The 20,584-nt window shown below is 42.4% G+C and overlaps 1 protein-coding gene across 1 annotated transcript in view; it reads left to right on the forward strand.

Annotated features, from left to right (window-relative positions):
• Positions 1-20,584, forward strand: part of LOC139699004 (nephrin-like) — an 874,868-nt gene that overhangs the window by 747,397 nt on the left and 106,887 nt on the right. The window contains exon 5 of the mRNA XM_071597999.1: positions 16,102-16,314. Coding sequence (XP_071454100.1) covers positions 16,102-16,314 — 213 coding nt within the window. The remainder of the gene's footprint in view (positions 1-16,101; positions 16,315-20,584) is intronic.

Raw genomic sequence — 20,584 nt, forward strand, 5'->3', positions numbered from 1 at the left:
GGGGAAAAAAAGATATTTTAGGTCTATGCCAGGTGAGATGGAAAGATAGCGGGGATTACTGGAGTGATCAGTATAGAATAATATACAGGTATTTGATGCAAGAGGATAGACGTAGACTGGAGGCTTTTGAAATGTGGGTGTGGAGAAGAATGGAGAAGGTGAAATGGACCGAGAAGAAAACAAATGAGGAAGTACTTGGTAGGGTGGGCGAAGAGAGGGGTTTGTTGGGAGAAATTCTATGGAGGCAGGAAAAGTGGATGAAGGGGGTATTGACCGGCAGTGGGATGTTGAAGACTGTAACAGAGGGGAGAATGTTGTTCAAACAAGGAAAGGGTAGGAATAGGATAGCGATAATGGACGGAATGAAGGGAAGAAGAAGGTACTCAGAGATGAAGAGGGGTTTGATGTAGAGTAGGATACTGGATTTTGTATTTTGTTAGGAATCACAAAATATTTATTTAGTAGCTGGGTCCATCCAAAAGCCTACCTTAACCGGTAGATTACCTAATAAATAATATATATATATATATATATATATATATATATATATATATATATATATTAATAAGAAAGTCTTAAATCGTTTTAGTTACACCATTTATAATTCGAGAACGGTTGAACCGATTTTCATGATGTTCGGTTTTTTCGATGCGACTCATTCCATATTAACAGAATAACCATTAACATATCGTAAAAGTACCTTATTGTAAAATATCGTATCGTATCGTCCATTTCAATGATAATCGGTTTTTTGGATTCGTCTTAACCCAGAATAGCAGAATGACGGTGTAACTATCGTCAAAGTATCGCATCGTATCGTAAAATATCTAATCGTATCACTTCATTGACAAAATTTCAGCGTCGGAAGCAAAGTGACTGGGTTCCTGGTGACCCGGATGTGCTTTCTACTGATGCTCTTCTTTGGCATCATTCGTCTCGGAATGAAAACTGAATTCATTGCGATGGTTTGTGGGAAAATAAATTCCTCGACAGTGGCTGACCACAACCTCTCAACCAAAATAACATTCTGTAGTGGCTTGCGGGAATATTACTGCCTCGCCAGCGACCAACTACAGACACAAACACCCAAACCAAAGTGGAGAGACTCCGTTAAGGATATCTGGGTTTATGAACACATAAAAGGTATCGTATCGTAAAATATCGTATCGTATCGTACCCTGCTGAACCCCCAACAGAAGGAAGAATTAGATGTATTAATGAAGGCAATTGATAATGTCAATGCTGGCTTATATTTCCAGAATACCCCTGGTGGAACTGGGAAGACATTCCTCATATCATTGCTTTTGAACACTGTTCTTGCGAGATCGGATATAATTGTAGCAGTTGCTTCTTCTGGCATAGCGGCCACATTGTTGGAAGGATACCGTACGGCTCGCTCATCCAGCATTGAAGTTGCCATTAAACCTACAAAATTCTGAATAAGTGACATGAAACATGTCGAAACAGTCCGCAATGGCCAAAATTTTAGTAGCATCTAAAACCAGCATATGGGACGAATGCACGATAGCGCACAATCGTGCATTGGAAGCACGTGACCGAGCATTTCGAAAGATCTGCACAATGACTCGAGATGCTTCGGTGGCGCAATGATTTTACTGTCTGGCGGTCAAACACTGCCATTGATTCCAAGATCGACTGCTGCCAATGACATAAACGCTTGCCTCAAATCATCAAATCCGTGGCACTATGTTAAGGAACTTAAACTGACAACAAACATAAGAGTTGCATTGCTGAATGATCCATCTGCTGAAGAATTCTTCAAGCGATTGTTGACTATCGGTAATGGCCGTGCTCCTGCCGACAAATCGAGCGGATTGATTTCATTTCCTCGGAATTTTTGCAATTTCGTTTCATCGGAAGATGAGCTCATCAACGAAGTGTTCCGGAACGTCATTGATAACTACAAAAATCACAAATGATTTAGTGAGAGAGCATATTTTGGCGTCTAAGAGCAAAGATGTAGATGACTTTAACTTCCTAAATCAGATGCGAAAGAAACTGCGGGGGATGCCGCAACAGTAACTTTCAACGGAGTCATCTCCTGATATGCATTTCAAGTCAACAATTTTGGAGTGTAAAAATCATTCGCCATGATCAAGGCGAACGATTTTTACGCTCTGAAATGTTCGCATTGATATTCATAATTCAGAATCATATCGTTGGTACACTGCATTCATTCAAATCTATTGACCTTGTAACAAACAAATTCGAAGTCACCAAGTATCCGTCTGAATGTCTCTGAAACTCCTTGAATGTGCCTGGCTTAACAATGCTCAATTTACAGCTGAAGATTGGCTTGGTGGTCATGATGCTTCGAAACCTAAACCAACCAAAACTATACAATGGAACGCGTTTGGTGATTTAAAAAACTGATGACCAAGGTCATTCACGCTACTTTACTCAAAGGATAATCCAAATATGAAAAATTTCTCACTCCGAGGATTCCTATGATCCCAAAAGATATGGCCCTTGAGTTTAAACGAATACAATTTCCTATTCGTGTTGCATTCGCGATGACGATAAACAAATCACAAGGCCATCCGTTGAGTGTTTGTGGTCTGACTCTAGAAAACCAATGTTTTTCTCATGGTCAATTGTATGTGGCATGTTCACGTGTTGATAAACAATCCGCTTTATTTGTTTTGCACCTGATAACAAAATAAAAATTTTTGGATATCTGCAGGTGCTTGACTCGAGAGAATACACCCGAATGTATATATGTATATATTGAATAAATAAAATGTCTTTCTGATATATATATATATATACACACATTATATATATATACATTATATATATATACATTATATATATATATATATATATATATATATCCCTCCCCGGACTACAACCTTGACGTGGTGGAAGGGCTTGTGCGTTCCGATGACCCCTAGAGCTGTGCTGGCAGGAGTAATAAAAATTGCTCCTGGTAGGGTCACCCATGCCAGATAGATCGAAGGTTAGGAGCCAGACGAAAGGTAGTCCACGCAGCGTCTGTTCCTCAGTGAGGCGGCTGCAATGGCGTCTGACCCCAGTGGGGCGGCCAGTAAGTGATGGTGTCACGTTAAAAACACTATTGAGGAAGGCAACGGGAAACCACCTCAATTATCATTCCCTAGAAAAATATGATGGACAATAGAGATATTTTGAGTCCTGGCAACCACGGGGCTCGGCCCAATCGGCCGTGTGTCGTGCCCGGCAGCGGGGGAGGCAAGGCTTCCGCGGTCGTCATCCCACGAAACCCTTGCAGGGGAAAACCAGCAGCAGCAGGACAGAAGACGCAGGAGAAGAAGACAAAATTAGTTAGAATAGGAACGTGGAATGTTAGGACAATGATGAGGACAGGGAAATTGGAGAATGTTAAGCGAGAGATGGAAAGGGGAAATATAGATATTTTAGGTCTATGCGAGGTGAGATGGAAAGATAGCGGGGATTACTGGAGTGATACGTATAGAATAATATACAGCGGTGGGGACGAGAGCCAACGAGGGGTTGCCATAGTATTAAATGAAGAGGTAGGAAGAAGCGTAGTCAACATAGAGCAGGTAACGGATAGAATACTACTAGTGGAGATAAAAGCAGAACCGACGAACTTAGTTATTATTCAGGTATGCATGCCACCGAGCAACCATAAGGAAGAAGAGGTCGATAGGATATACGATCAGTTAGAGGACATGATCGCGTGTGTTCCTGCAGGGAAACATTTGATAGTGATGGGGGATTGGAATGCGACGGTAGGCGAAGGAAGAGATGGTGATGAGGTGGGCGACTACGGTTTAGGCACGAGGAATGACCGCGGGGAGAAAGCAGTTGAGTTCTGCAGGAGACAGGGGTTAGTCATCACCAACACTTGGTTTAGACACCACAAAAGACGCAGGTATACATGGAAAATGCCAGGTGACTCAGGAAGATATCAGCTAGATTATATCCTGGTTAGACACAGGTTTAGGAACAGTGTGATAAATTCCCACAGCTTCCCGGGGGCGGATGCGGACTCAGACCACAATTTAGTTGTTATGAAATGTAGCGTACGTTTCAAAAAGATAAGGCAGGGGCGGCGAGTTAGAAAATGGAATGTAGAAGCATTAAATGGGTTGAAAAGGAAGGAATACAAACAGGCGGTAGAGGAAATCATGGAGGATGGCATGGGGCTTAGTACTATCGAAGAAAAATGGGAAATGATCAAGAAAGGGTTGTCTAAAGCCGCAAAAGACACTATTGGAACCGTTAACGCTAAAAGGACTAGGAAACCATGGATCACGGATGAGATGATTACAAAGATGGATGGGCGGCGAAAATGGAAGAATATAAATACAGAATTAGGCAAAATGAAGTACAAAGAATTGAACAATAAATTGAGGCGGGCAACAAATAAGGCAAAAGACGCATGGTGGAAGACGCAGTGCGATGATATGGAAAGTCTGCAGAGGAAGGGTGAATTCGGTGCGCTGTACAGCAAAGTTAAATCGTTATCGGGAAGTAAGAAAGGAAGAGCTATGCTAACAGTTAGAGATAAGGCGGGTAAGGTAATAGTTGACGCAGGAAAGATCCAAGAGAGATGGAAGGAGTATATAGAAGAACTGTATAGTAAAGAACTCAGACCTACAAAGTTAGACATTGAAAAAGAAAATGACGTAGAGGAAGACAGCTTAGGTCCAGGCATACTAGACAATGAGATAGAAAGGGCATTAAGGGAGATGAAACTAAATAAGGCCGTGGGGGTAGATAACATTCCCGTGGAACTTTTAAAATGCTTAGGGAAATGTGGGAGGAAGAGGCTATATGGGCTGATCCGTAGCATTTATGAGGAGGGAATCTGGCCGGAAGACTTTGTGAGAGCAGTTTTAGTTCCGATTCCGAAAAAGGTAAAGGCCACGTCATGTGAGGACTACAGGACAATTAGTTTGATATCCCACGCAGCTAAAGTTGTTCTCAGGATCATAAACAAAAGGATAGAGAGTAGGGCAAATGATTACTTAGGGGATGATCAGTTTGGGTTTAGGAAGGGGAGAGGTACGCGTGATGCCATTGCAGTAATGAGATTATTAATCGAGAGGAATATAGAACACAACCAGGAGGTATTTGCCTGTTTCGTAGATTTCGAAAAAGCGTTTGATAGAGTGAATTGGGAAAAACTAATGAGTATTCTGCAGAAAATAGGAATAGATTGGAGGGAAAGGAGGCTAATCCGCAACCTGTACATGTCTCAGACTGCTCAGGTGCGGGTGGGAAACGGGGAGTCAGGATGGGCAGTGATAGGAAGGGGTGTAAGGCAGGGTTGCCCATTATCACCGTTGCTGTTCAACCTGTATGCAGAGGAAATGATCAAAGAGGCATGGGAAGAACTCGAGGTAGGAATGAAAGTGGGCGGGGGATTCGTAAAATCAGTTAGGTTTGCTGATGACCAAGCTTTAGTTTGTCAGTCAGCCAAGGGGCTGCAAGCATTGCTGAGTGAATTGGAAATTCAGTGCGACAGGTATGGGATGAGAATCAATATTAAGAAAACAAAGGTTATGCGATTTTCTAGAAAGAAAAAGGGCAAGCTTAACATTAAAATAGGAGGGCAAAAACTAGAGCAGGTAGAACAGTTTACGTATCTCGGTAGTGTTTTGGACCAACACGGTCAAAGTAGTAGGGACGTAAGGAGAAGAATTGCGCTAGGCAAAGAGGCTTTCACAAGGAGGAGGGAGTTGATGACGGGGACTTTGAGTAAGGATGTTAAGAAAAGACTCGTAAAAACTTTGATATGGAGCGTAGCTATGTACGGCGCGGAAACGTGGTCATTGAAGCAGGAGGATAGACGTAGATTGGAGGCTTTTGAAATGTGGGTGTGGAGAAGAATGGAGAAGGTGAAATGGACCGAGAAGAAAACAAATGAGGAAGTACTTGGTATGGTGGGCGAAGAGAGGGGTTTGTTGGGAGAAATCCTATGGAGGCAGGAAAAGTGGATGAAGGGGGTGATGACCGGCAGTGGGATGTTGAAGACTGTGATGGAGGGTAGAATGTTGGGCAAAAGAGGAAAGGGAAGGAACAGGATAGGGATGTTGGACGGGATGAAGGGAGGAAGAAAGTACGCGGAGATGAAGAGGGACCTGATATAGAGTAGGATGATGGATATTGTGTTTTGTTAGGAGAAATAAAATATTTGTTTGGTAGTTGTGTCCATCCAAAAACCTACCTTAACCGGTAGATTACCTTAAAAATATATATATATATATATATATATATATATATATATATATATATATATATATATATATATGCACACACACACATAGTTTCCATGTTTTTGTTTTTGTTTGCTGGTACTATCTTTATACGACAATCTTTAAAACGTGTAAGCTACTTAAAAACGGATGTTTTCTTCAGAACATTGCCAAGATTTCAGTAACTTCTTGATAACTTTTACCGCAAGTCACCAAAATCTTGATGCTGATTCGTTGCTCCGCGATTTCGTGAATTTCCATTTTCAACAAAAAGTAAAAAACAAGGACAACAGAAACTATAAGCATAACTGGCACCATACGCACAGCTCGACGATCCGCCAAGCACAGACGGCTCATTGGGTCTCAGGCAACTAGCGCCGCTAGTGGGTGCGACTATAGTTCGCTCCGTGGCCGCCAGATTACACCAGTTCGCGTATTTATTTCACAGACCACGTAGTACGCTTAAAAGACGATTTCAAAGACTAGAATCGAGAAGACAATCAATTGCATAGGAAGGGGGACATAAGAGGAACACACATGCCACTGCCGCCATTGAGAGAAAAGATCGCATAGGGAAGGGTTTACCGCAAATGGGTCTCTCACGAGGTAATCCCCGACAGTTTCTCAGAACTTGGCAACGGTGACCATTCAAAAACGCTTTTATTGGGATACGTTCTCTGGGAAACTAGCATCAACACTTAACCCAAATCGCCAACCAATAAATATATTCTTCACTCTTAGAATTTAGATTTATTTCGTGCCAAGGAACATTATATTTCAGCATTTTCTCACAAATTATATGATGAAATAAATAATTTAAACAGACAAAAGGTTTTTTATCATGTTTAAAAAAACAAGGCACGGATGCAATATGGTAGTACAGGTTGACGGACGAATGCATTCATCGCATGAATTCCAATGAGCTATTCTAAAACTAAAATGCAAATATTGTCAACGCGTCACCTTTCAATCGGAAAACCACTCCTCACAGCTGAACACGAATAAAAAATCGCCACAAGAAATGCTAGCGGCACACCAACACTGCGCGAAACACTTGAGAGCTCAGCTACGTACTTTTTTAAGCATTTTTCGCTTCGATCATGGATGGTGTCAATATTAACCAGTCTAGAAAAACGAACAATAAATCAACGACAGAATCACAAAAAATAAATAAATTTATTTCTAAAAAACAAAAAAAATGCGAAGATGGAGTCTTCACTTGAAGCAAAGCCATGTACATACGTAAATGCGCGAAGCATTCACGCGAAAGAATCGAAAAATCAATATTGGTGCGGCGGCATTCCCCGCGCACCGAATGCCATCTTTTAATTTTCCATGAATCCATTCCGTCGACGTATCAGGAATTCCTACGCCATTAAAGGAATTCGTTGGATTCATAAATTGAGGATCAGCATTTATGGTTTTTCTTCGAATAATATCGCATCTGGACTGTTCTCAGGTTTTCAATAAAAAGTAAAAGCAATGGATTTCCACGAAGTCTCGGCCTCAACCATCAATCACAAAAAATAAATATTTCCTCGGAATGATGAATATTATCAATCAACCTTTACCAGGTCAGTTACATGAGAGCGGTTGGCACGATTATCAGGAACGAGCAGGGAAGCATGATGAAGTTACCACGCCCCTGCTCGAAGCCCTCATACAAGGTCTGACCCAGAAGTAGTAGGACTGAGTCGATTGCGAAATGTTTATTGCCAAAATTGATGCATGCACTCAAAAGTCTCCGAAGTAGCACCCTTGTGCGTCCAAGCACCACTGTCAGCGGGTTTTCCACGCCTCGTACGCCACCTGGAAGACGGTGCCCGGAATGCTGCTAAGCTCCCTCGTCACATCCTGCTGTAACGCTTCCGCTGAGCCATGGCGGCGTCCTTTCAGCACGGATTTGAGGCGGGAGAAGAGGAAAAGGTCTGGTGGGGCATTGTCTAAAACATTTGGATCCTCACTCCTCATGTGGTCGAGAAGCTCTCGGCAGAGATCCGCGTGCGAGTTTCCTTTTGTTCGTCCGAAGGCACTCGCGGCACTTAACTCCCCCCCCCACACACCCTTCCTCATGCCCACGTTTTCGGTCACAAGTCGATGCACATCACTTTTAGGGATTCCAAGTTCATTAGGAACCATGCGAACACTTAATCTGCTATCACTGTCCAACCAAGTCTTCACTCTCGCAAGATTTTCATCACTTCTTGAGGTCGAAGGTCGTCCTGAACGTTCGGCTTCTTCAAACATCTTCTCTACCCTCCCGACCCAAACAACTTGCGCCATTCAAAAACACACCCGATCTACCAATTGGCGTTATCACCATAAGACTCTGCCTTGCGTATGCCATCAGTCTCTTTCCCAGTTTTATCCAGTTTCACGCAAAATTTTAATGGCGTAGCGCTATTCAAATAACCGGTTCACTACGGAGCGCGATGAGTTGAGGTTATGGAGGTCTCGCAAAATGAGTGATTCGCACTCCACGAAGGCTGGGAGCCAATTGCCTCCAGCCTTTCCCGAGTCTCCCCCCCCCCCCTCGAACCCAGCCAGAGAAACCGCAGGCCACCAGTCAGTCTATCCGGGGAAAAACAAGTTCTACTACTTCTGGACAGACCTGGTTGATTCCCAGACCTGATTGACCCTTGATTCCAATTCACTCGAGGGATTCCAAAAACCAGAGGGCCGCTCAGGCCAAGCATTTCCTGATAATGTTGCACAGTGCTGCCCCCATCGCGGGAACGTTTCGCGGGTTAAGTCTAGGGAGGATATATCCACATTCCGCCATTGCAAATCTAATTTTCCGAACAGGTAATTTCCACAGATGAAATCCTTTTTCCAAAAATATGTAGTGACGTTTCGGTCCAAAACTTAGCATGTACAACAATATTCATGGAAAGGATGAATTGAGGCTTCCTACGGCCTCTTTTTAGACTGACTATATTGATTCCTTAAGTCGTCAAGGGTTTTTTTACACCACTACTGAAGTAAAAAAGGGGGAATATTGAGATTGGTGTGGTGATTAACGGGGAAAGTTAATCCCTCGCCAGTGATATCGGACGCATATTCAAAAAACATTGAGACACTCATATTTACGTAAATGGAGGTGAAATTTCCCGAATAGGTTTATAAGGAAATCAATCCTAATGCCGAGGACGATATTCGCGAACTTACCAGTACACTCACACACACACACAGTTACACTGGTTGGCCCAAAGTGGTTCGCGGGGAAGTTCTTCCGTCACCAGTGACCAGCTCTGGGCTACCTTAACCGCTTACGTGCTAACAAGGAATGGAGGGAATAGGTTTGCGATTGCGAAGAAATAAGAGTGTATACTCGTAGATCCAGGCGGCCAGGGATCTACTCCGGGGGGAATACTGCAAACGCTCACTCACTCACTCAGGTTCGACAGAATAGCAATGCAACACTCGGAATATGAAGTGGACACTGCCCTGATGGCGTTGTCAAATCCGAAAATGGTTGGAAATGAACCCCTTCTGTCAAAAAAAAGAAACAAATGGAAAATAAGGGGGACGGCAAAGTGTCATTTCAAAACTAAGGAAACACAATGGTGAGCAAAGCGGGAACGCGTATTTCGAACCCAAAAAGTGGCGCCCTTCAGTGCTCTGAAGGGAGAAAAACAACTTCAACGCGAGGTTGACAAGTAATCGAATCGAGGAAACCCGGTGTATATAGGGGTGAAGGGAGAGGGAGGAAGGGGGGGAGGAAAATTGGACGGGACCCAATGAATGACCGTTAGAACAAAAAGACGGAATTAATATTTCTCATTGATTCCATTCTCCCCTTGCGATAATATACCGGCATTTGGGGTTCTAATAGTTATTTCAAGAGTGCATCGTTCCGCTCTCTCTTCTCCATAAACGCGTGCTTGATTTTTCAAACCGTCATATTCGTACATTTTTTCAATAAGTGGCCTTCTAATATCGAGTCTCCCAGTGTTCTCATGTGAATGACCGCATTTCCCAGAAGTGTCTATATCGACCAAACACTTCCTGCAAATTATCCACTCGTAACTCAAACCTCCATTTCATCGTTCGACTCTAATGATCAAACAAGGGAAGGAAACTTATCTCTCACTTGTTTCTTACTCCGGCATCCAATTCACATTACTTAATAAACCTTAATAATAAATTATTATCTATTTCATAAGTAATATTGATAGAAATGAGCTCTTACGGCTAGTAATATTGAATGAATGTAAAACTCCAATAGCCGTAAACAGTTTACCTTTCTAAACAAAGTACAAATGAAATTAGTTGGCTAGCGCCACAAGTCAAGAAGGGGTAAAAGGTAAAAAAAAAGGAGAGGATAAGAAAGGTGAATACAAATACGCGTATTTCGGCCACAAAGTAGCCCTCTTCAGCTCACTTCGACTTGTGTTGTCGTGACGATTACCCTTCAGTACGCTGAAGAGGGCTACTTTGTGGCCGAAATACGCGTATTCGTATTCACCCTTCTTATCCTCTCCTTTTTTTTTACCTTTTACCCCTTCTTGACTTGTGGCGCCAGCCAACTAATTTCATTTGTACTTTGTTTAGAAAGGTAAACTGTTTACGGCTATTGGAGTTTTACATTCATTCAATATTTCATAAAATCATTAAGTACCCCTGTATCATCGGATAGCCACTCGATTTAGCCGACGCATTAGTACGCTTGAATTTTATCGGCACATATTTATGAATATTAGTCGATAATTTCCCGAAATATGATTTCACATTGAAAAAGTATTCGAGATGAGAGACAATTTTACGTTCGAATTTATTTTCTTTCGAAAAATATACACCCGAATACAACTTTTGCCGATGCATGCCCAACTTCTGTAGGGAAAAGGCTGTTGCACACAAACATTTTTTTTGCATCAAATAAAAAATGAGAAAAGTTAAGATGATGCCAATTAATTTGAGGAAAGGAATGAACGTGAAGAATTTCGAGGGGATGGATAAAGAGAACGAAGCTCTTAAGAAGTACTCAAAAGAGGCGCCACTCACGGCGAAACGACGACATCCCATCAAAGCGGGAGCGCCAGTGGGGGGCCACGCGTGCTTGGAGACGCATAATGCCCCGGATGATAAGTGGTAGGCGACGGAAGATTTCGAATTGAAAAATATGTCCATGAGTAGGTTAAGAGAATCGAGACTCGAGGGGAAATTTCCATCGAACGAGACCAACTGTCGACGGTGCTTGTCAATTATGAAGCAAAAGAAGGAAAAAGGACAAGAGATCAGTGGACGAAATCCCGGGAGTGAAACATTAAATGTAGACGTTTTCAATGCCTACAGAGGATTAAAGGAATGCCTGTACGCGTCCGATTGGGCCGACTTAAAAACAGAAATTCTGCTAGTTTCCGAAATTTTTTTGCGCAAAAAAGAGAGCTTTAGTACTGAAGAAATTACGGCGAAATTGGTTCGCAAAATACTTCTGTGCTTCGAAATAAAATGTTTCGCGATTAGAACACAGTCGAAACGCAGATCTATATTAATTCATTTCACTAGCCGCATCGTGGAAAGAAATTTCAGTTCCATATTGGAAAGCCAGACAGCAGGGACAAAATTACGAGGGTCATCCGGAAAGTAGTACCCGTTCGTGCCGCATGAAGTGCTGACGACGCGAGTAGCCGCTGGACGAGGTCAGATAGCTTCAGTGGCTTGTCTGCCTTCTCTGAGCCAAGTTGCGTGACGCTAGCATTGCCTGTGTTGTTTCTGTGATTGTTTACAATGTTTAAAAAAATTGAGAACGCCGCCAGTTGTGAAGTGAGGGCAGTGATTAAATTCCTCAATGCAAGAAACGTTCGCCCATGTGATATTCATCGCCAATTAAAGGAGGTGTATGGAGACAATGTAATGGACGAGTCGTCTGTTCGGCGGTGGTGTCGCAACTTCAACATGGGGAGGGGGAACACACACGACGATGAGCGTTCGGAGAGACCGTCTGTCATTACAGACCAACTGGTGAGCTCAGTTGACGAATTCGTGAGGAACGATCGGCGCGTCACAATTGATGACATCTGTGAGCATTTTCCCAATGTTTCTCGAACAATTGTTCATGAAATTGTTAAACACCATCTGCATTATGCAAAAATTTGTGCAAGATGGGTCCCTCGCGTATCTCAATGAGCTGGCGGCGAAGGACTATGCAGCAGGAATACAGAAACTTGTCACACGTTATGACAAATGCCTTAATTTGCTTGGAGATTATGTTGAGAAGTAGTTTAAAGTATCCTCTTTCAAATAAAATTTTTTATGTTTGTTAATATTTACTGTTGTGTCTTTATTTCACGAACGGGTACTACTTTCCGGATGACCCTCGTATATGGCCTTTCCGGTGGATTTATTCAAAGATTTAGGTTTGCATCAAACGTTTCACGCTGACCACAGAAGTCTTTGTCCCCAATTTAATCCGTATTTCCTCTTTGTGATACTTTTTCCTTGATATTTTAATCGATATGGCCCCAATCGGAAGGAGAGATCATGTCGATAAAATTAAAGAGATTAAGTGCATAACAGATGGATTTAAGATATCATTTTTTCCACGAACGATAAGAGATCCCAATAGCATTGTCCGACCGCGGTAGGGTCATGTTCGGGTAAATATTAGTCTGGTGTGCATTCATCCCTTGCCACACACCCTAGCGGTGGCTTGCAGGGTACATAAATCAATAAAATAAACAAAGAAATGCACACTGCGGCGCAGTAGGACTTACTGCACACTGCACTAAAATATAACATAGCATGTGGTATAAATGGTTGTGGTTCATTATATAGTATACCCTTTTTTCGAGTCAAAAATAACCAACTTATTGGGTGAATCAACCCTAGTTTTGAAATGATTCTTCCTTCAGCATGTATTTGCACGTTATTTGATAGATTTTTACTAGATGTCTTCCCTTTCCCCTTCCTCTCCTCTATCCTCCCTTATCACCCACTTACCTTTCCCACCTATTGCTCGCACCCCTTGCCAATCACCTCTTTGGTGGATCGCGGAGTAATTATTTCGATGTCGAGCATAGAGGACCCAAGCGCATTGTAGTGCCCCAGCGCAGCTGGTGAAATAAAGATACATTTTCTGCGCCGTAAACAGAAAAGGGAAAACGAAACGGCTACTGTGACTGCGCCAGTCATCACGAGTAAAATTTTCTAAACGGATAGTTTTCCAAAAGATAGCGAATTAATGACATATAAAAGCTGTCCGAGTAAATTGGAGCCAAATACTGGATGAGACCCCGAAATGCAAGTCGTCGAAATTCACCAATTTTCCAGAAAAAGAGCTCCTCAGGGCACCTTCACTGGGCAACTCAACAAGGGTAATACTCGAATGATTGCAGTGATTATTTATCGCACTCAGCGTGGCCGACACCGAAAAAGTACTCGGTTATCACGATCATATTCGTGAGGGAGGGCACTTCTTCTCTCGGATTGTCACGCCATTGCCATTAAAGGGAATTGAATTTGACCCTCGCCACGTCGGATTGGCATTTTTTTTACGACGATCGAGCTGAGCGCCATCTGTCACTGTTAAAAAATAAAACGAGGCGACGGAATTGCGGATTTCGTTATGAATCCTGAACGCGTTTTGGATCGAGGGTCGTGTCACATGCCCTTGCGGAGGCATGTGGGGTATTGTGCAGATGCAGATGAATCCTCTCCTGTTATTTTAGCTAGGACTTCCTCACTTGCTCTCCTTTCCTTTTTTCAAACCGCACTTATCCGACACCACACCTCAAAATCCTCCGAGGCACGCCCATTCTTCTCGTTTAAAATAAGGAGTGCGAACCTATCTATTCTACTATTACATTAGAGTTACAGTCGTAAAAATAGGCGATATTGATAGCTTAATTTCACGCCTTTAACACTAGGTCAATCGTGCAATTACCTCATTTTATTTGCCATAGTACTTCTGCTTCCAATGAAGCAGACCATATACACCATTTTCCCACGAAACGGCCCTTCAGCTTCATTTTATTCATGCGCATAGCGAGTGCTGAAGCATGGGATATAGTCCTAAACTGGGTCTGTCTCTCTACAAGTAACTTCAGTTCGGTCATTAATGACTGTTTAATAGACGAACATCCTTGTCACAAAAATCTTGGTATGAATTGGCATAAACTTCAATACCGTGATAAATACAGCTACATTATGATTTATATGCTTTTCCGCCCTCACTTTATTGAACTCATATGATTTAGAAATAGAAGTAATTAATTTTATTTATACGATAGAGATTAATGAGATGATAATTATCTGGAAAGGAAAAACAGTTCAAATAGATACTAATCGACTGTTTATGCACATTCGTCAGCGGACGGGAAGGGAGGGAACGTTAGTGATTGGTAGTTCAAATATCCGCCGAGTGATGGTCTCATTGAGTGAAAGGGCGCGCCGCGTAGGCGTCGATCAACGTGTGCCTGTCTGGTCACCGGAGTCCCTCAGGTGACGAGAGCGATGGCGACCAAGGGCACGAAGTGCTCTAGGCTGCAGGTCATGGCCCATGTGGGCAACTTGAGATCCTATAAAATTGAAACCAAAACACAATTACGTAGCGCCTTACTAGACTTTAAACGTCAAGTACTCTGCTAGTAGTTGAGTACTGACCCCGAAGCTTTCTGTTCACATGTTAGGGAAGTAAAAGGGGTTAAGCAAACCGTGGCTTACTTTAGGGATTTGTAAGAATATGATTCAATTGGCAGTGAGGGAAAAATTAACGTTCTAAATATATTGTAGCGAAGCGTTTCACGGCTGATTTGCCACCACGTTTCTCACAAAACACACACTGAACCCAAGGTAAATATAACAGCGGACGAACCAGCAATCGTCAAATTGCTCAATCAATGTGTACCCAACAAATCCCATTGTCCCAAAATAATGCCAGCCAGGGTGATAAAACATTTTATTCCTACCCCTCAGCCAGTACCTCGAAGCTATATTTAACAATTCCCTCACAGAGTGCAAGGTCCCTATGAAATGGAAAACCGCGCAAATAACGCCTACTTTTAAAAGTGGTGGGAGGGGAGGACCCCAGTAATTACAGGCCCATTTCTCTCACTTCTATGTGTTGTAAAATTTTAGAGCGCATACTTTTCAGTTCCATAATGAGATACATTGATAACACTAACTTTAAAGTGACAATCAACACGGATTCAGGAAAACCCGCTCATACAAAAAACCCGCTCAATTAAAGGTCGCGGGTATAAACAAGGGTGCAATAAATTCGGTTGAAGACTTTCTTTCAGAGCGGAAACAGAGGGTAGTCCTTGACGGCGCTAGTTCCGACAGTATAGGAGTCAACTCGGGGGTACCTCAGGGAAGTGTAATCGGGCCGTTACTTTTCTTTATTTTTGTTAACGATTTGAACCGCGAAGTGAAAAAGTCAGATTAGGATGTTCGCGGGTACCATGGTAATTTATCAGGAGATATATTGGGATGAAGATTGATACCTTAAGGACCCTTAAGGACCTCCCACCTTCCAAGGGAACCTCCAAGTCGTGGAAAAGCCGCAAGGGCAAAACTGTGCTCACGCTAAAGGGACTGATTAAAGAATTTCGAGGCAATGTAGTAATATCTGACATTAATCAATTTTTCTGACACATTGTATGCAAATCATGTACTACTATGTTGGTTACTAATAGTCCGTGATGTTTTCATTGAAGTTGGTCCATCATTCCAATCTCTTTGCCGTCGACTCTAGTGGTCGCTCCCTCAACAGAGGGCACGATCAGTCGACAACATTCCCACTACTGAAGAAGACACCTCGGGCGCTCGAAGCGTCAACAAGTGTTTGGGTGTTTGTCCTTCTCTTTCCCACGTTCCATGTCTTTGGCTTCAATGAAACTCACCCGTCTTCTCTTCCATCTGGCGGCTGCAGGGAAGCCTCCGCCCACCGTGTCCTGGTTCATCGGGGATGCCCTGGTGGACGGAGTCTCGGTGGAGGACGGCCGGCCACCTGGCGGTGTGTCCGTCAACCGCCTCGAAGTGAAGGACGTCCGGAGGCGGCACTTGGATGCCATCTTGAGGTGCCAAGCGTCGAACACCAAGCTGGCACAGCCTGTGGAGAAATCCGTCAGGCTAGACATCTTACGTGAGTACCGAGTTCTGCACTCCCAAACACAAAACTCCAATTGGCCCCTTTCGTGAGCAGTTACATTCATCTAGATGTAAAATGTTTTCAGCATCCGGGAAGCCACCGGTCAAGTGTGTGGCAGGGGGTGAATACACATCAGATCAATCCCAAGAAACTGCGTGAGATGTCGCGACAATACGTTTTATCGGAACTTATCATAGTGTTTAAAAGTTGGCTTTAACCTCGTGGACTATGGCGCAACGCGCACGACTGCAACTGCCTGTGGCATTTCTTCACAATGTCTGGTTCCTGTAGAAAGCTCCCAAATTATCGGAGTGTAAGAGGACGCATCGGTAACTTAATTGGCTAAAGTGCTCGGCCGTACATTGTGGTCGTGGAAAAGCCACTGGCAAAAGCATGTCGACGCTAAAGGGACGTGCTGATTGAATAATTTTTAGGTATTTTAGCAATACCTGCAATAAATCTATTTTTCCGAAACTTTTCGCGACACTTCTTATACAAACAGCCATGCGTACATTGTATGTACATAATATTTGTTACAAAATTAAAATATAGAAATAGCTCGTGTACGTTCCTTCCATGGTAACATTTTGAACCATACCATGTTTACTTATTTATTTATATATACCCTGCAAGCCACCGCCAGGGTGTGTGGCAAGGGGTGAATACACACCAGAATAATTTTACCCGAGTATGACCCTACCGCGGTCGAGCAATATTATAATGATCCCCTATCGTTCGTGGAAGAAACGACATCTTAAATTTATCTTTTCTACACTTAATCACTCTAATTTTATTAGCATGATCTCTCCTAACGTAGTAGGATGGGGGTAAGAATACATTTTCAACATCACCACTACTAAAGAGACCTTCCGATGTATGCAAGAGCTTCAATCTGTAATTTAACCTTCGCTCCGTTATTGATTCCCAGCCTAGCTGCTCTTATATTTTGGATACTCTACTAAGTTTATCATAGCAACGTTTTTCTAGCTCCTCTAAGCTGCACGCTATCCAATTCGAAAATTAATCAAAGTTCGTGAGGATCCCATATAATACTAGCAGCACATTCCAAATGAGGCCTAACTAACGACAGATAACATTTCTCTTCGCCAATTTCAGTTAAAGACGTATTCACTGGAGTTTTCTAACAATAACAAGCAGGTAGAATATAAGATCGCTAAGTAATATAGATATTACAAATAGTGACTGGGAAGTTTCATATTAATTACTGATTCAAATGCAGAGAAAATCTTTGTTCAGGGAATTATCAACTGCGATTGTCAAGATAAAAATAGTAAGAAGTACATTCGGACAGTTTTAGATAATGAAAGTAGATGAGGAACAATTAAATTCATATATGTGGATTAAATTGATTTAATTAGCTAATACGCTAGGGCATCACAAATTGCTGAAATCATCATCGGACCATTTGTGCAGGGATGGGGTGGGAATCAATTACAGGAAAACGAATAAGTTGTACATTAAATGCGTAAAGAATTTTAAGCATTACATTTGGAGGTCAAAAATGAATAGAAATAGTAACAATTTAGGACTTAGTTTTTAGAAGAGAGTAGCAAAGGTAGATACGCCAAAAATTTTGCCTGCATAAAAAAGTATATTTAGCACACAAATTGAGATATTAAGACCTGGAGAAAAGATCTTAATTAAAATGAGGAGAAAACAACGAAGAAAAAATCAAAGACTTTGCGTTTTCACAAGTAAGAATTTATTGTTGCCGATTGGTTTCGCAAAACTATGGCATCACCTGGACTCATTGTTATGCTCCAGTGTTGCGAACGTCCAGATGATACGAGAGATTAGCGAAACTAAGCGACAGCAATAAGGTCTTTCGTTTGGTCACGCGAAGTCTTTGATTCTTCCTTCATGCCGTACCAAACGATTTCAACAAAGCACTTACTATCTCTCAAAATGTGAAGAAAGGCTCTATCAACACTTTAAATCCTGGCTTCGAAAGGTATGATTTCGGAACTTGATCGCCAGAGCAAGGCTATGGGCGTGTATTGAAGGTTTTTGGGAATTCCATGGAGGAAGGAAAAGGGAATTCAGGAGGTAAGAGTGGTTGAGGGGGTGTTAGAGATTTTCATATCTTTGAACTAGTTTTCACATGCCTTCAGCATTAAATCCGCCGCCTGAGATCGCAGCCATCCGAGGACGACATCTTGAAGTTCCTCGTAGAGACGAGCACAAAACATGTCGTAAGCCAAACCTTTCAGTCGTGTTTACATGCAACAGAATCTTAGAAAACTGTGGAAAACTTTCAAAAGATTTCAGATTTCGCAAAACGCCGGTTTTCACGAACCTTTTAGTCAATTTTCTAGCGCATTACACTGTTCACCATAGATGGGGAACCACTTCTGTCCTCATCGCGGACATAAGTCCGTCCACTTTTATGCTAATGGCAATACTGATACAACAGCTCTCGTCACTAAGGAGGTCTTCTCAATTCTTGTCAAGAAGGTCATTCGGTCCGTAGAGAGCTCAAATTTCATGATGATGAATGTCAGAAGCTATGAAGTTTGCTATTAGTAAAACCCTAATCACTTCGCGAACTTTAGATTTGGTGGAAATTTCAATTGTATTGTTCACTTTGGCTCGCTATTGAATAACAAACTACAAGCGGCGTGACCTTCCAAATACTGTAGGTCGAGGCGCGCTGACTAACTGTGTGGTGTGTCAATACAGCCATCATTTGGCTCCCTTCATTGCTTCTCACGGTGTTTACTTGCTGGACAGGCCCCGTGGTTACCCCCCCCCCTTATGCAGAGAGGTGAGAGCCTGATTATTTCATTTGCCATTCTCCGCGATTCCTTCGGTGACCATTCCCTGTCACGGGAATGCAGAGTCAGGAGGGGAAGCATGCGATAAGGGGGGGCATTCACATTCGGTCGGTCGGGGTGCCATTCCTACCCGCGTCACGCCTCGATCCATTCCCGGCATCCTCCCACGCGCCGGCGGAGAGGAATGTTGAACGGAGCACTCCGGTGAGATGAACTTGCGGCACCGTGAGACCTTTAACGCCGAAAAGAAAAGGCCGACGACTCCATTTGGCTTGAAATCTCAACAATCCAAAAAGTCTTCAAACTGGAGAAACCATTACCATTCGTTCAAATCCTCTCCAGAGTTTATTATTGCTTTTATAACTTCCATTTGTTCGGTTTCCGAGGGAGAAAAAGGAAAATCTTCTATAGGAAAAAATGTACCCTACTCGAGAGGAAATTTGTTCCCTATCTCCCGTACTTTCTCCATCATCCCGCCCTCGGATCGTATTAATAAATAGTGCGATTCGGCCAATTTCCCGCGCTTTCTTTTTCCGAACAAAGGCTGCGTTTAAACAACTCTCTTGCCGGTGCCCCGTGCGTGCGCGACAGCGTGGAGAGGAGATCGGCGAGAAGACGAGTGGCCATTCCCTCCTTCTCTCAATTTTCGCTCAAGGGTGGGGCGATAGGGTGCAACAACTAAGGGCGGCAGTTTACTGCTCGGGGTCATGACCCGGATTAGGGCCGTCCAGTGCGGCAAATGAGGTCGAAAGGAAGAATACTTTCAACACTGGCATGGAGTGTCAATTCAAAATAATGTGATTGTAGACGGGTGTGTGTGGATAAAGAAATAAATTAATATATAAATATATATATATATATATATATATATATATATATATATATATATATATATATATATATATATATATATATATACATATATAGAGTATAGCTTAGACGGTAATTTAGAAGAATCAGTCGTTATCTTTGCTAAGATAGCATTACCAGCGATACCAACCATAATCAAAATGAATTTCTACTTCAGTCCTGAGTAAAAAGATCGCTCAATGAAAGTAATTACTCGGTAAGTACCAACAAGAGCTAAGATGGCTTGAAGCGTCATGGAAATAAACGGCAACTCGACGATTTATTTTCAGACCCAATCACATTATTTTTTCACTGTCAGTATTCATATTTGTGCTGCTAGGTAATCCAAAGCATTTTGACTCCCTGCCACAAAGACAACTGACAACACGGCACACGCTGTGATAATTCATGCATCCATATTCTACGTTGGTATAATATATAATTTTTTTAAAGTGAGTAATAATTAAGTGAATAGTAAAAGTAAACATACTCGAGCGTTTAAATTGCTTACAATCAAAAACAAAACCTCATGTCATAACGTAAGCCTAATTGAAAATTAATATCAACTGCAAAAATTGTCACGGCAAACAAACCTTACATCCCCCTAATCCGAATGAAGG

The sequence above is a fragment of the Hetaerina americana genome, unplaced genomic scaffold, assembly GCF_022747635.1.
Source record: "Hetaerina americana unplaced genomic scaffold, ioHetAmer1.1.p SCAF_9, whole genome shotgun sequence".
Lineage (NCBI taxonomy): Eukaryota > Metazoa > Arthropoda > Insecta > Odonata > Calopterygidae > Hetaerina > Hetaerina americana.